The following is a 16,002-nucleotide window of genomic DNA, read 5'->3' on the forward strand; positions in this document are numbered from 1 at the left end:
AAGGCTGCAGTGACAGGGTGAATCACTCAATATGTTCAAGCAGAGGTGGACAGCCATCTGTCAGGGATACTTAATCTGAATTCCTGTAGTGAGCAGGGGTTGGATTCAATGACCGAAATGGCACCTTCCAAGTCTATATTTTATGATTGCTGTGATTTCATGAATATTTTAATAGACACCTAAATCCTGTTCAAGCCAAGACTGTATTTTCCATGTTAGTATCTGTAATGGGATAGGATGGCTGCGACCAAGTAAGGTGTAGGCAGATTATTATTTTTTATTTGTGTCTTCAGACCAAAAGTATCGGATGTCTCAAGTCTCTTGATCATGTTTCTCTCTCCTGTTTGATGGAATAATAAAATAGGGAAGGCATGTACAAAAGGATGCAGAGCTCCCACACATTTAACAGTTGAATCGAAGGAGAAATTTCAGCAGATGTACTTCACCTAAGAAGTGTTATCTGCTAAAGTGCCTAGTCCTACATAATAATTAAAGTGGCAGGAATCCTATCCTCTTTTTCAACTTGCTACCTTGGTAGTAGTTTCTTCATTATACCGCTCTGTGTTTTTGGTCTGAACTAACCTTTTGAAGCTGTTAGTGATACTCCAATGTATGCCTAGAGCTTATATGCTGTTTTAATGCATCAAGCTAGCCGCATAAAGAGGTTTGCTACATCACTGGTGTCTTGTTTTTATTTTTTATTGGGAACTTAAGTGTACATTTCTGTGCGTGGCTTTTAAGTAAAATTTCCCAAAATGTGTTTATTTGCTCTTGGAGAACAAGAATGTGACTGAATATGAAAGGCCGTAGAGAGTCCGTTTGCAATTTCTCAGCAGGCACAGAGGTCCCTTTTCAAGCTGGCACATACATTGCTATGCACAGGAAGCAACTAAGACACTGCAAACAAAATGCAGAACATCCTGTACTGGATATTTGGCAATAGCTCTGTCATGTTCATTGTACTGTATCCTTTTTTCATGGAGCCAAGCTTTGGATAATCCCTTCTGTATGTTTCCTTTATAGTGCAACGAGGACCAAAGTGAGACAGGATGCCAGTGTGTTTAATAGCTGCCTGGAAGAGGGAATCTCAGCAGGTGCAGTTTCTCTCTTGCTTGTATGGCAGACACCTGCTAAAATTCCCAATCCCACTTACTGTGTTAAGACTGAAACGCTTCAGGTTAAGTAAAGGCATTTTCTCATGTCCTGTATTTATGTGCCAAAAGTCTGAATATGATCATGTATCCTGCGTTCTCTATAACCAGTTGTACAATCTTGGACAATGTGATTATGGTCTCCGTGCACATGTGTTTTCCCTTATTTTTCACCCTAATGTTCTCCCTCTGTACTGTTAAAAATATTGAACCGAGAATCATGCTTTGTTTAAATTAATCAAATTATGCTGTTCTGCTTAAAATTAATATAGGACTTACCTAATATTAAATTGATATTTCACTTGTCCTTATATATCTTGTTGTCCTTTTTCTGTGGAGCTTTCTACCCTGGGCTCTTTTATCTTTCTCTTAAAGAACATGAACACTGATTATCAGGCAACTGAATATATACATTGAACTGATTTTCTCTATACCTGTTTCTTTTTAATTATTATTTTTTAAGAGGCTCTGGTTTTTAATTAATATTTTATGATTGTTTATTGATTTTCAAAACTAATATGAGATTTTTCTTTATACCATTACATCTTGTGTTTCCCTCCCAATGTCATGTATACACCCAGAAACATACAAACACGTTAAAAAGAATTTCAGACCATTTTTCTGAAGCCTATAAGGATGCAGTGAATCAGTTGAACCATATGTTTATTGTAATAAATAACAAAACCAAAATATTAATATTTTATTGTGAAATATTTTCTGCCTTCTCAGCTGCTCAATGTTCTACAAAGCAAGCAAAGGATAATTCTGAGGTTTAGATTTAATTACATACTGATTTGAATTTGGTGAGATAATATCCAGGAAAATGAACAAACCTGACAAATATATTTAGCTAAATGGGCCTGATATTCACATAGCTATAATTGCCAAGGAGCCTCTGCCAGCATAAAAAAACTATTTAAGCTTGGAAATTGGCTTGTTAGTTCCCTAATCCTAGAAAACACTATAAATTCCAAATATAATATCTTCTAGAAATTGCAGAAAGCACAAAAGGAATCCTACAATTACAGAAAGAAGATCAAGTCTAATTAATGCAGCACATCAACTTTGTTTATCAACTTGTCAATTTCACCACACATTTAATAGATTTTGTATTACAATTTTTATAAACTGGACTATTTAAAAATCTCTAGGTGATTTATCCTGCTATTAAAAAACCCAGCAGCAGTGCTGCCATTTAATCACAGTTGCTTCCAACTCTTTTTCTTATGATGGCAACAGTTCACCAGAACTTTCCATCATTAACTGTTTCTTTAGATGTTTTAGGTTTATTTGGGTAATGAAAGATTGTACCTAACCACCTTGTTTTCAATTGGCTTCTGATTGCCTTTGATTTTTCCAGGTATCAAGATCTTCTCCAAAGACTCTTGTTTCTGCCTTATGTGAACAATATATTTACATTTTAACTTCATAATTAGTGCTTCCAATGAACAGTCTTGCTTTACTTCAACTAGTATTGAATTATCTGTTCTTTCAGTTCAAAGTATTCTCAACCATCTTCTCAAACATTCAAAGGCATTGATTTTTCTCCAGTCAACCATCCTGATGGTTCAGTTTACATTGTATATATTAAGACTGGGAAGACCGTTGCCTTGACAATGCAGTATACAACTTTGCTCTCAGTATAATTTCTGTTGCACTAGATAAAATATTGTTTGTTCATCCAAGTAGCTAATGTCCTTGTGACTTTTTTTAGCCTACGAAGATAAATTGTGGTATTGCTTCAGCTTCTTCTCCATTTTACTTGCATGCTGATAAGTGTGTGTATATGTGTATGAAATATACATATATATGTAGGTATGTACATATGTATGTATATATTTCAGACTATAGACTTTTATATATATTCTTTTATCTTCAAGGAGAGATTCCTTAATTCTTTCTTCAGCCATCAAGTGAACTATCAACATAACTGAGGTTTTGATGTTTTTCCCCAACAGTTTGATGATTTCCTCTAATCCAGTATTTCTCATGATGTAGGCTGCATAGAAATTAATAGATAAGTTGACAGAATACAACTTTCCCAATTGTAAACAAATTAGTTGTTCTATATTCCATTCTAATTGTTACTTCCCGATAAGCATACAAATTCTTCAACATTCACATCAGGTGGGCTAAATGTCTATGGAGAGTCTCAATCTTCCAGGTCATGGTTGTCCAAAGATGCTTTTCAAAAGGCAACTGGACTTTGTTTTTTTTCTTTCAAAACATTTCGCTTTTCATACGAGAAGCTTCTTCAGTTTATATTCTCATTAGCACTCTGAAGGTCAGTCATTAGCTCTCTCAGAATCCTTGCGGCCACTTGGAGTTATCTGTATCCTCAGAGTCACCTGAGTAACAGTGCAAATGGGTGTGGAATCTTCTTGGAACTGCTAAAAGGTCTGTGTTGTAGACAACAGATATTGTATCCCCCCCTCCCGTTGAGAGAGGATTGTTCAAATATAATGGTCTCTTTTGACCCCTTTTTCAAAAGTATTGGTCCTCTCTGTCCAGAATGTAGACTTTTCTATCTTCAAAAGGCCTTTTGTCTTTCAAAGGCAGATGGGCTGCTGAGTCTGTTCCTGATGGATTTATTCTCCTATGGGAGAATAAGTGCCATGCATTTGTGAAGTAGCTGCTTTGTTTCTTCATGGTGGGCTTGAATCAAGTCCTCAACATATAATCATAATGAAGCCTCCCTTTATGGTTGCATGTCACGATGGACATTAAGCAAGATGGCCTCGCTTAACATTCCCTGTCCTCTGCTAAATGAACATGCAGGTTGTTAAACAGAGCATAGGGAGCCTCTATGGGGGAGGTCTTGTGAGGCTAAGCATAGACCCAGCTCACCTGCCCCAGGCCTCCCAAGTCCTCCCCCATACCATGACAAATCCTATACTACACTTCTGCAGACCTTCCCCCACCCAAATCCCTGCAGATCTTTACACACACACACACACACACACACACACAGAGAGAGAGAGACACAGAGACACAGAGAGAGAGACAGAGAGAGAGAGACAGAGAGAGAGAGAGAGAGAGATATTCCTGTGGGCCTTTCCCCATCCTTGGATCCCTGTAGGCTTCCTGTCTGCGTTCTGGAGCTTTTTCTTCTCTGGAATGGGTTGCTTTGTTACTCGGCCACCTGGTACAATTCTGGAAGCAGCTGCCACCATAATTCTATTAATATACTACTGATGTCTGCTTGGTAGTGCCCATGTTTAGATTTGTCATTTAGATTGTTTGAAAAAGATATTTTCTATTTTTTTAAAAAAGTATTCTGCAGAACTCTTATCAGGCAGTCCCTTGCTTTATTCTGCACATTAAAGCAAAATATGTCCATTACTCTAGACACTGTTTTTATTCCATTGTTAGAATTTCACTTGCCTATGATGACTATGATATATTTCTTGGATGGGGAGATGGAAGTCTATCAACAAGGATTTCATGTCAGCATATTTAATATTTGCTTTCTCTGCATCTGTGGAGCACAGACTTGAATCACTAATACTGATTGGTGTGGCTTTGAAATCCTCTCATTTTGTTTGTTTATATTCAAACACTGACTTTAGACGTTTCTTTGTTAATGATTATGACAATTTCAATTCTTCTATGATTTGCTTTCCCAAAATGTGCCATTCCTATATCAGTTATGCCGAAAGTTACTATAGAACTCTTCTGTCAATTTTAATATTGTTAACAATCCAACAGCAAAAATTTCATTGACTGCTCCAAGCATAAAGAAGGCACTTATTGTTTTTCCTTTTCCATTATTTGAGACTCTTTCCTAATGGCAACCTATTAAAAAATGGCAAGAAAGAAGAAGAGGATGGGATCCTTACAACACCCTGCAGAGAGGGGAATTATGCTGGATTGACTTTGCTCTTTGTGAAACAGAAAAAAAAATGAATGTATGATATATGATTTTGATGGTTAGGCAAGATATATTATAGGAAAAATGAGTTGTGTTTTTAACCTCAGAGTGTAAATTTATAATTTTATTTATAACTGTTGTAAAGAAAATTGGAAGCTCGTTCCCTCCCTCCCTCCCTTCCTTCCTGCACTTTCTTTGATTTCCTTTTCTTTTTACATTAGTTTCTATTTGTTTAACTGTTATAAAATTGTAGGAAATCACCTATTAAAGTCATGGGATTTTTATTTGGTCATTTATAGTTCCAAGACATACGCAATAAATACGTTGTATAAATATGATATAGTAAACTGCTTAAGGCCTAAAGAAATTTTAAAAATTATTGTTTTCATTATCTTTGAGTGTGTCATTTTCTTTGGACATGATGTCCAAAGTCATAATCAAATATTTAAGTATAAATGAAAACACAGAAATAAGGAACGACAATGAAATCCCACTTCATCCTTATTCCTTTAAAGACTATTTCTGTGGCCTTGAATAACTCAAGCTATAATTGTACCCTGATTTATCTGTGTGCATGGAGTGGAGAAATAATTTCAGGGGAACCTTTATTTTCAGCTTTTGGAGCTGCTGTGATGATAGCCTGTCACATTAACTGTTGAATGGCAGAGGATGTGAAAGAAGAAGGGGAACAAAGTGATGAAGAAAATGTAGATGGGACAAAGGGAGTTATGAAACATGAAGGTGAAAAAAATGAAAATTCATTCATGGAATAATGAGTCAATTAGGGAGACTGGAACAGAAGTGAATAGCAAAAGTAGAGAAAACAAGAGAAGAAAAATGTACTTTGCTATGTAGATTTATGCAAAAATCAAATACGCAGCTGCAATTATCTGATTCTAAACAGAGGCTAAACTTAATGATTCGTTGTGTAGTCTGATTAACTCTTACAAGCAAAGTGAACTGAAGCGAAACATAGAAAGGTATTAATTCAGATTGAAAAACAAGGGGAGGGAAGTTGCAATGTTCAGCCCTCTCCAGATGGAACAGAATCAGACCGGCTAGTCAGCGTAACCTGTGAGCCTTGCAGCCTTGATAGCCTGTGAAAAGAAGTAAATATTCTTCCTTTACTTTGCAAGGAATTCATTTCTATAGACAAGTAATCACAGGTATTTCTCTCACTCACTAGTACTTATCGTGTTACCTAGTTGGGTAATGAAATGTCTGTGACAAACATCAAACCTCAGAAAGCACAAAGAACTTCAAGTGACTAGTTTGTCTCAAGCAATTGGAAGCGTACAAATAAAAGAAGGGACAAGTGCCTGAAAGTATAGAACAGTTCTTTTTTTTGCCCTATTTTGTAGAAGATTCAAATATTAGCTTTAACATTACACAAACACAGAAGTGTTAAGTTGGAATTTAAATATCCAAAGAGCTCACTATTCTAAAATCTGTGTTTAAGAGTAAATGTTTCAATAGGTGCATAATGATAGTTCAGTTCGACTCTAATAATTTCATTATTTGAAGGCTAGGAATATACAGTAGTTAACATTTATAACATATTAATTTCTGACCGGTCCTTGGTGCTCTCTGAGCTTGCTTGTTTTCTTGTAGATGTTTCATTGCCCTAACTAGGTAACATCATCAATGCTGGGGTAATGAAACATCTGCAAGAAAACAAGCAAGCTCAGAGAGCACCAAGGACCTCTTGTTTCAACCCTGAGCTTCAAATATTCCCCTTTATTGGTACCATGTATTAATTTCTTAGGCAACTTACCTTGGGTGTATATATTTGTGCAGTGGATTGTCGCTTTTCAGTTGTAAGTCCTGATAAAGTTGCATATTAGTGTACAACAAGCAAAATACACATTCATATGCAGTTTTGAAAAGGACTTGGACTCCTTTCCTTTGTGATTTCATTGCATTATTTGAAAAATAACAAGTCCGTGTAGAGAGCAGCCCCTTATTTTCCCAGTGTGGCACAGCTGTCTTCTAGAATTTCCTGGATTTTTTATTTTTAAGGTATTGTTTTTTTTACCTTTTGAAATGGAAGAGAGAAAATGTGAATGGAATTGATCTCAGGAGAGTGAACCCCAGCAATTGGAGCCAGCCAAGTTCTGTGTAATAAGATGGACCTAGGAGATGCAATCTCAGTCAAGGAACTCTGTAAAAAAAAATTGTTGTGATCAAATGAAATGGGCCACTGCTTGGAGGTGGGAGAAAGTTTGTAATTCTGTTTAAAAACCTCATGTTTTTATTTCAGTATGGGGCAGCTATGTAGGTGTTACAGTTAAGGCTGACCTAGTTTGCTCAAGGAACAATATTTACAGGCTGAAAAAAAAATAGTGGTCTCTGATCCATAGAGAGTGGTAGAATACCATAACTTTATATCCATATGCATGAAGATGCCTGATGAATACACTTATAGATGAACATGTGTTAAGTGAAAAAAGGCAAAAATGTACAGATGTTACTCTACCTGTGAATGGGCAATGGATTATACATACTTTTACAGGTTTTTTTTCTCATATATAGAATGCAGTATCTATGCAAACACGAACCAAATAGGATGTATGAATTCATTTTGGGAATTCATCTAATACTTCAAGACTATTAGGCAGTAGCCTGTAATTAGAGAACATCTCTCAATTAGCAAGTCAAAAAAGGTAAATTATATGAGAAAGGCAAGGCCTTGAGCTACATTGGAGACACAGAAAAATGTGTGTTTATTATATTTCAGAGAACTAGTTTTCTGTTGACTAGTTGGTCAATAGTATAAAACCTAAAATAATGAACAGGATAATAATTGAAATTCATCAGTGCCTGGAATCCTACTAAACATCAGCAAAGCATAATAAAATAATATACAGTGCAAACATAAAAGCAACCACAGGCTTACATCTGTTCTACAAATTATCTATCACATTCTTTTCTATAGACTGTAATGCTTTGCTTTTTATTGCAAATGTAAATATTATCTTAGCTCTTCAGAGCACCTATTTGTTTGCCTGTAGCAGAAGCATGCAATATTCTGGCAGTAAGTAGTCAAAAGGACAAACTTTTTTTTTTGCATGAGGATGTGATCATGATAACTATATGGATAAGCCTAAAATTTCCTGGAATCTGATCTGATGTGGAATATAGGTAATCTCTCTCTCTCTCTCTCTCTCTCTCTCTCTCTCTCTCTCTCTCTCTCTCTCTCTTTCCCTATGACTGACACATCTACCTTTGAAAATTTCCACTTGGAAATCTGGGAATTACAAGAAAAGGGTTTGGGTCCATTACAATATACTTCTGATGAACCTGTTTGCATTGGCTGGGAATACTGAGTATTGAGTACTGCAGTCTCAAACCTAGAATATTTCAGATTAGGTTGATCAAGTACAGCAAAACCTTTGCCCACCAAGAGAAAGAAAGGAGAAAGGTCAGGAATTAGATGATCAGGAAAGCTGTGGGGGAGTGCTTGAGGTTGATAGTGCAATTCTCGAAAACTTGAAAGTTCATAGCCTCCATGGGGATCCCAGGTTTGTCCACGCTGACCTCTGGCTTGACATATTAAAGAAGCATATGCTAGAGCTTGGTTTTGCCTCAGAACAGATGTTAGAATCTGTGGATACGGAGAGCTTTATACTCAGACCTTGATTGTTTCCCAGATCAGCTAAAACTGATTCTATCCAAAATCTCCACTGGGCCGATTTAGACATCTCGTCCACGTACAGTATCTGATGCATTTGTATGTGGACACTTGGGAAGTTTTCTAGCAAGCCACTGGGGGCCCTTGCCTCTCTTGTTTGTTTGTTTGTTTGTTTGTTTGTTTCCTAGGCACCATTTATTCCTCTCATTCTCCTCATTCAACCACATATTCCTTTATAGGTTAGTTGCTGATTAAAAGATGACTCAGGCTCTTCAGATAATTGTTCCTAAATAGCATCTGTTTTACCAAGCCCAGATGTTTCCTTGGTTTACTGTGGAGGTCTGGAAGGTGAAACAGTGCCTAGAGCACTAGTGGAACAAGATGAAAAGTGAATCTGACTGAATCCATGTACAAACTCAAGTATAATAAGGAAGATAAAGTTGTACGTTTCCTTAATTATCACTATCACCATGCTGTCAGCTGGTGTATCTTGTTTAAAGTGAGCAATTTCTTTTGGAAAATAATGTACAGCAGGGGGGACCCCATAGACTGTGGCCCACCTAGGGGCCTTGAGCCATTTGGAATTGGGCTGAGGAAGTGATGGGTGAGTGCATGCACATCCCCACTTGTGTAAACAGTGAGTGAGTTTGTGCGCTCCATTTACATGAGTCGTGAGTGCATGTGTCCGCCACTAACACAAATGGAGCTGTGTGCACACAAATACTTGTCCACCACTTGTGCAGAACCACCCCCTCTCTCTTCCACCCCACACCCCTGCTAGTCTGCAAAGCCGAAAAGGTTGGGGAACATACAGCCATTCACTGGGTAGCTACGACCATTCTGAACAACAGTTGCCCAAATTCATCAGTGGTTATCATTGGAACAACATTGTGTCATGTTAGCTAGGTCTCCTTTTGGCCTATGGCTTCCAATGAAATAGTGTGTTCTACTATGATTCTACATTTGTAGGCTAGATTCACTCCCATCCTGGATTCTAAGTGGGATCAGAACAGTGTGTGAGGTGAGATCTGGGAGGTAGCCTCATTTCAAGTGGTGGTGCTTCCTGCAGCCTTAATGAGGCTGTAATATGGTTCCTTCTCAGGGCAACCTTCTCTATTCCAGAGCCTCATTAAGGCTCAGATTCAAACATCCTGGAACAAACTGTTAATGGTCCTCCATATAAAGGGGACTTTGGGACTCAGTTTTTAAGTGTTTTGTTTTTTAAAAAAATTCTATATAGCCCTTATATGGCTTGGTGGGGAAGTAATTCCAGGAAACTTCTTCCATTCCTCTATGTCTGGTACACATACCTTCAAATAAACAACTTGTTTTCCACAAAATAAGGGGAGACTATAGCTGGGGTGGCTTTTCTTGTTAATGACCTTGCTTTGAAAGAGTCTTCCCATGGAGATTTTGTTGTTAGTTGTGAAGTTGTGTCGTGTCCGATCCATCGCAACCCATGGACAACGTTCCTCCAGGCCTTTCTATCCTCTACCATTTTCTGGAGCCCATTTAAGCTCATGCTTACTGCTTCAGTGACTCCATCCAAACACCTCATTCTCTGTCATCCCCTTTTTCTTTTGCCCTCAATCTTTCCAGCACTAGGCTCTTTTCCACCACTTCTCATTAGATGGCCAAAGTATTTGAGTTTCATCTTCAGGATCTGGCCTTCTAAAAAGCAGTCAGGGTTTATTTCCTCTAGGACTGACCTGTTTGATCACCTTGCAGTCCAAGGGACTCGCAGGAGTCTTCTCCAGCACCATAGTTCAAAGACCTCAATTCTTTGGCGCTCAGCCTTTCTTATGGTCCAACTTTTATAGCCATATATTGCAACTGGGAAACCATAGCCTTGACTATACACACTTTTGTTGGCAGAGTGATGTCTCTGCTTGTTAGTATGCTGTCTAGATTTGCCATACCTTCTCTCCCCAGGAGCAAGCGTCTTTGAATTTCTTGGCTGCACTCCCCATCTGCGGTGATGTTGGAGCCCAGGAAAATAAAACCTGTCACTACCTCCATTTCTTTCCCATCTATTTGCCAGGAATTGAGAGGGCCAGATGCCATAATCTTAGTTTTTTTAATGTCGAGTTTCAAGCCAACTTTTGCACTCCTTCTTCACCCGCATCAAGAGGATCTTTAGCTCCACTTCACTTTCTGTCATTAGAGTGGTATCATCTGCATATCTAAGATTCCAGTAATACAATACAATAACAGAGTTGGAAAGGACCTTGGAGGTCTTCTAGTCCAACCCCCTGCCTAGGCAGTAAACCCTATACCATTTCAGGTTGCTGATATTTCTCCTGGCAATCTTAATTCCAATTTTTGATTCATCTAGCCTCGCCTTTCTCATGATGTGCTCTGCATATAAGTTAAATAGACAGGGTGACAGTATACAGCCTTGCTGGACTCCTTTCCCAATTTTGAACCAATCAGTGGTTCCATGTTCAGTTCTCACTGTTGCTTCTTGACCCACATATAGGCTTCCCAAGAGACAAATAAGATGGTCTGGTACTCACATCTCTTTAAGAACTTGCTATAATTTGTTGTGATCCATACAATCAAAGGCTTTAGCATAGTTAATGAAGCAGAAGTAGATGCCTTTCTGGAACTTCCTAGCTTTCTCCATGACCCAATATATGTTGGCAATTTGATCTCTAGTTCCTTTGCCTCTACCAAATCCTGCCTGTACTTCTGGTAGTTCTCGGTCTACATACTGCTGGACCCTTGTAGGATTTTGAGCATAATTTTACTAGCATGTGAAATGAGTGTAATGGAGATTAGTCCCTATAGAAATGAACTTTCAGAAGATTTTAATACAGAGATCTTCCAGAGCTTTGGCAGACTCATAGATGGTTCCAGCAGGTTGTTGGCCTGTTTACCTCTTTGCTATTGAGTTGTTGTTTTTCCACTGAATGTATTATTGTAAATTTGTTTCTTTGTTTCTGTCTCATGTTGACTCCTGATATCTGCCTGGATGCATTTCTGCAGGGATTTTTTTTGGCAAGATTTTACAAGTGGTTTGCCATTGCCTTCTTTCTAAGGCTGAGAATGATTGGTCATCTAATTCATTTTGGGCTGGAATGATAGTCTCCCAGTTTCTTGCAGGGTGCTTTAACCACTACACCAAGCTAGTTCTCTTAATATTTTGTACTATGGATATTTTAATTGTACTGTTCTGTTGCATGCCACTGAGCATCTAATACAGTTAATAGTGGGATAGAAACCTATTTATTTATTCCACTAACATTATACTTTTCATTCAAGGGTAGAACACTATGCATTATGCTCCGTCTTCCTGTTTTTCTCCGGAGCATCAATCCTGTGATTTAGCACAGGATTGCTTGTTGGATAAATAAACAAATATTAAACAAATTCTTTGCACAGGCATTGTGTAACACTGTAGTTTCCTTTTTGCATTCTTTTTTTGCTTAGAAGTGGAATTGTGGTTGAACTGCATAAAATGACACACTATTTCTCATCTTTTCTTGGCAGGTCATTATGGAAAGGATATTTATCGAAGTGGAGGTCCAGATTTCCATAATTTCATCTCTTCTGGGTTTGTCACATTAGGAAGAGGACACAACAAGGGTACAGTGGAAACTATTTTTTGTTGAATAGAAAATATATGCTTGAGAACAGTCTCCCACTTGAAAGTTTTGTTATGTATGACATCAGATAACAGTATTAGTGTGGAAAATCATAGGCTTATGCCAGAACATAGTGCTGCAAGTTTAATAAAGTGTTAACAGTGGCCTTTTAATCCTATGGAAGGAGACATGGAATGAGCATCTGGAGAAGGTTCCAGAACGGCAGAAAGACAGGTGGACTGAGCTACATGAATGGAAACCTCCTGTCTTGCTACCATTTGCCAATGAAACAGAAAGATACATAAAGTTACTATGGGATAAAATGGTGACACTACTCCCAAAGTGGGATGCTATTATTAGAATGCGGAACATTTGATTTAAAACTGTATACATAAATATATCTACCCCTTTGGTGTGCTTATACCACACCTAGAGAAAAAACAATCTGTATTGTGGTCTAATCTAATAAAAACACCTCTTTTACCTACTGAAAAAAGTAGGAATTGCACAATAAGACAAAAAGCTCACAATTCCCATAGGTATGTTATGCAAATGTATAAGTTTGCAAACAAGCCCAAAGATACTTCCAAGCAATGCAGTTAAGCCTGGGAGTGGGACTGACCTTTGCCTTTTTTGGATTTCAGTAGAAAGCAATTTGGTGATTGGTCTGGCTAAAGATCTTGGGAATTTCATTTTGTTGTGCCTAGTTTTATTCCCCTTTGGAATATGTTGCTTCTTGGTGCTCATACATGAATCTTGAGAACCTTCTGTATTTTATTTGTTCTTTGCTTATTGTATGTTGGAATCTGGACTGCATAAACCTAACTGTAGAGTGAAAATGGATTTGTGGTCCTGCCACATAATGGCTCACTGAACTGAATCACTTTTGCATCTCCTCTACATTTTTCTCTCCAAAATTTGTGTGAGATTCTTAAAGAGATGCTCATTATTGTTTGCGCCATAAAGCTACTGGTCACATTATTCACAATTTCTATTGAATTTGCATCAGCATATTCAGTATAACAAGAGTGCATTGTATTTAAATATTTATCCTTCCCACACATATAATATTGTAAGCATTTTATAAAGTGATTTCCTTAAGGGTCATGCATTTTTGTCTGTCTACCTAATCTGTGAGGTAGGTGTGTGTGTGTGTGTGTGTAAGAGAGAGAGAGAGAGAGAGAGAGAGAGAGAGAGAGAGAGAGAGAGAATGCACATAGACATAGTCATTATTGTACAAATCTGAAAAACATGTCAATATCCATATCCTGCACTGTGTATGTTCTGTGTAACATAATGTATATGCAGTACAATGCTGGGTGTGCTGATGTGGTGATGTAATAGCAAATGATATCTACCATAACCATCTAGCAATTATGATGACCCTCATAACTGATATACAGGAGCATCTTGCTACCCAAACCAGGATGGCTCTTTAAAAATCACACTGGTGTCTATTTGGGTGAATTTCTAATGAAGTATATATCAAGACCTTTTTTAATTTATAGGGGGATGGAGTTGTGTACATTTTACTGCTTTCAGACTGTTGAAGAATGAGCCAACTTCCTAGAAAGATTTGAGGGGAGAGAGGGAAAGTCCTAGTAGGGCTGGACCACTCATTGGATTTGATGAACAGATTCCAAACTAGTTAACTGACAAGTCTTTTTGGGGATTTGCCTCACTCTATGGCACATTAGTGCATTAAAGGGCAGGCTTAAGCCACCTTGATGACACAACATTGTTCCTTGCTGACTTACTTGTAGACTGTTGAACATTTATATCATGTATTTGGAGATACAATTCTATTTCTATAGAAACACTGTATTGTATGTGAAGGCATATTGTTTCATATATCCATTCTTGTTGATGTTTCCATGGATGTTCATCATTCACAAGTTGTAAAAACAAAAACAACCAACTCCCCTTTCTTGCTCTGATTTTTATTTTGCTGTTTAACCAACGGAACAAAAGCTTTCTTTATAAATGTCACCCAAAGCGATGTGAGTTCTGTGGAACTGTCACAGAAAAAAAACATTATATGTGTGTAATGTCTGTGTTTTGTGTGTTCAAATAAAGTTTATTGAGGTAGAGGCATATCCCGTAGGATTGTGTTGTCCTGTGGTGTAGGGTGCAATACAGAAGAAAGCATACAAAATGGGAGGGGAAGTGGATACAGTGTATGGACAAAGAACATCCAAGGGGGAAAAAAACCTTCTATAATCTTTTTCTGAATTACCCTTTTCAAGTTTTTCTAATTCTAATCAAACAAGGGAACTTGCTGGCAGAAAATCACAAATTGAGACATTCCAATGGAGTCTAAAAAAACAGAAACAAATTCAGAAGCATCTTTTCTTTTGTCCCAAATATTTTGGTTTGCTTATTGCCAGATATTATCTACATTGTTATCACAATCAATCAGCTTAAGGGGATTTTTGTTTTAAAGATGCATGCCTAGTAGGAAGGGCAAAAAGGCAACGGGAAGAGATTTTTTTTTAAAGAAAAAATGTTGAGAGATAATGGTCACGAGCAATATAGGGAAGTAATGAACAAACTTTTGCTATTGAGCATTATCCAATATTTCATATTTTACTATTTCATTACTGTAAGATCCTTTCTGGAATTGATTTCCTTTCCCCAGCTTCACCCTGGCTGAATTTTTTAGAGTAATAGAATTAATTGTAGTTATTTTTTTCTAAACTTTGTATTAGAAAGTTGATTTTCATCCATTATCCGGGCCAATGCCGAAAGCTTGAAAAATTCCATTTACAGATCTGTGAATAAAAATGATTGGCTTATCTTTTTTTAAAAAAAACAAAAGCAAAAAGTCCTTCCAAGGACTGAATGTGCTGATTCTGAAGTAGATGATATCATTCACTTTAGTTGTCATCCACATAGTTGATTCTGGATCCAAATCACAATATGTGTTATTTCCTTGAGGATTTAGTTCACATGTTTCACTGCAAGAAGGCAAACTCTTGCATAAAAATCTCACATGGCAGCTTTACATTCTGTGTCTCCTTGCTGTGGGGTTAGTCATTTAGCTGAACTGTTTGAGTGCTTTCAAATAAACAGCCATCCTTGGTGAACTCCCTAAAGAAGCCTAGGGATGCTAGAAACAAAATACAAGACTATGGGATATTTTTAATTGATCATGGAATTTCCATTTACTCAATTGATTTAAAATATGAGCTGTATATGTGCATTAAAAATATGGAAAGTAAGATGTAATGGGGAGCTGAATGCTCATCTTGGGACATTGAAAAGTGCTTTTTTTTCATTAAGACTGATACAATTATACCCAAAATTATATACATAAGTGCTATCTTGCTTGCAGAGTATGTATGATGTTCCAAAACTCCTGTACCTTTTCAACTTGAGATAGCAGAGGTTATGTTGTCAAACTAACTACAGCTTCTGGAAATAAGCATTATTGCAATTAATTATAAAAATTCCACCATAAAAATACAGCTTGAAATTATGCCTTTATCACATGTGCTGCGATATATATATATTGCTTAAAACTGAATTACTTAGTGCTGTGTCTGTGATGCTAGGATATTAACATCCCGCCCCCGCCTTCTATGATGTAGTTGCCCTGTTAGAGTTGAATAGCAATTCTGGATGGAGATTCTGGGTTAGGAAAACTGGTTTTATGGCATGTTCCCTATTGTGAATACCAAAGATTTAGACTGAGGTCAATGGTGTGGAACAGAATGAGCTAAAATGATTTATGCCTCTGATGTGAGACCCTGCAGGACCAGT

The 16,002-nt window shown here is 37.4% G+C and overlaps 1 protein-coding gene across 1 annotated transcript in view; it reads left to right on the plus strand.

Annotated features, from left to right (window-relative positions):
* The window catches only part of SHISA6 (shisa family member 6), a 335,906-nt gene that overhangs the window by 58,801 nt on the left and 261,103 nt on the right, over positions 1-16,002 (plus strand). The window contains exon 3 of the mRNA XM_032208530.1: positions 12,146-12,241. Within this exon, the coding sequence (XP_032064421.1) occupies positions 12,146-12,241 (96 nt within the window). The remainder of the gene's footprint in view (positions 1-12,145; positions 12,242-16,002) is intronic.

This window comes from Thamnophis elegans, chromosome 2, assembly GCF_009769535.1.
Source record: "Thamnophis elegans isolate rThaEle1 chromosome 2, rThaEle1.pri, whole genome shotgun sequence".
Classification (NCBI taxonomy): Eukaryota; Metazoa; Chordata; class Lepidosauria; order Squamata; family Colubridae; genus Thamnophis; species Thamnophis elegans.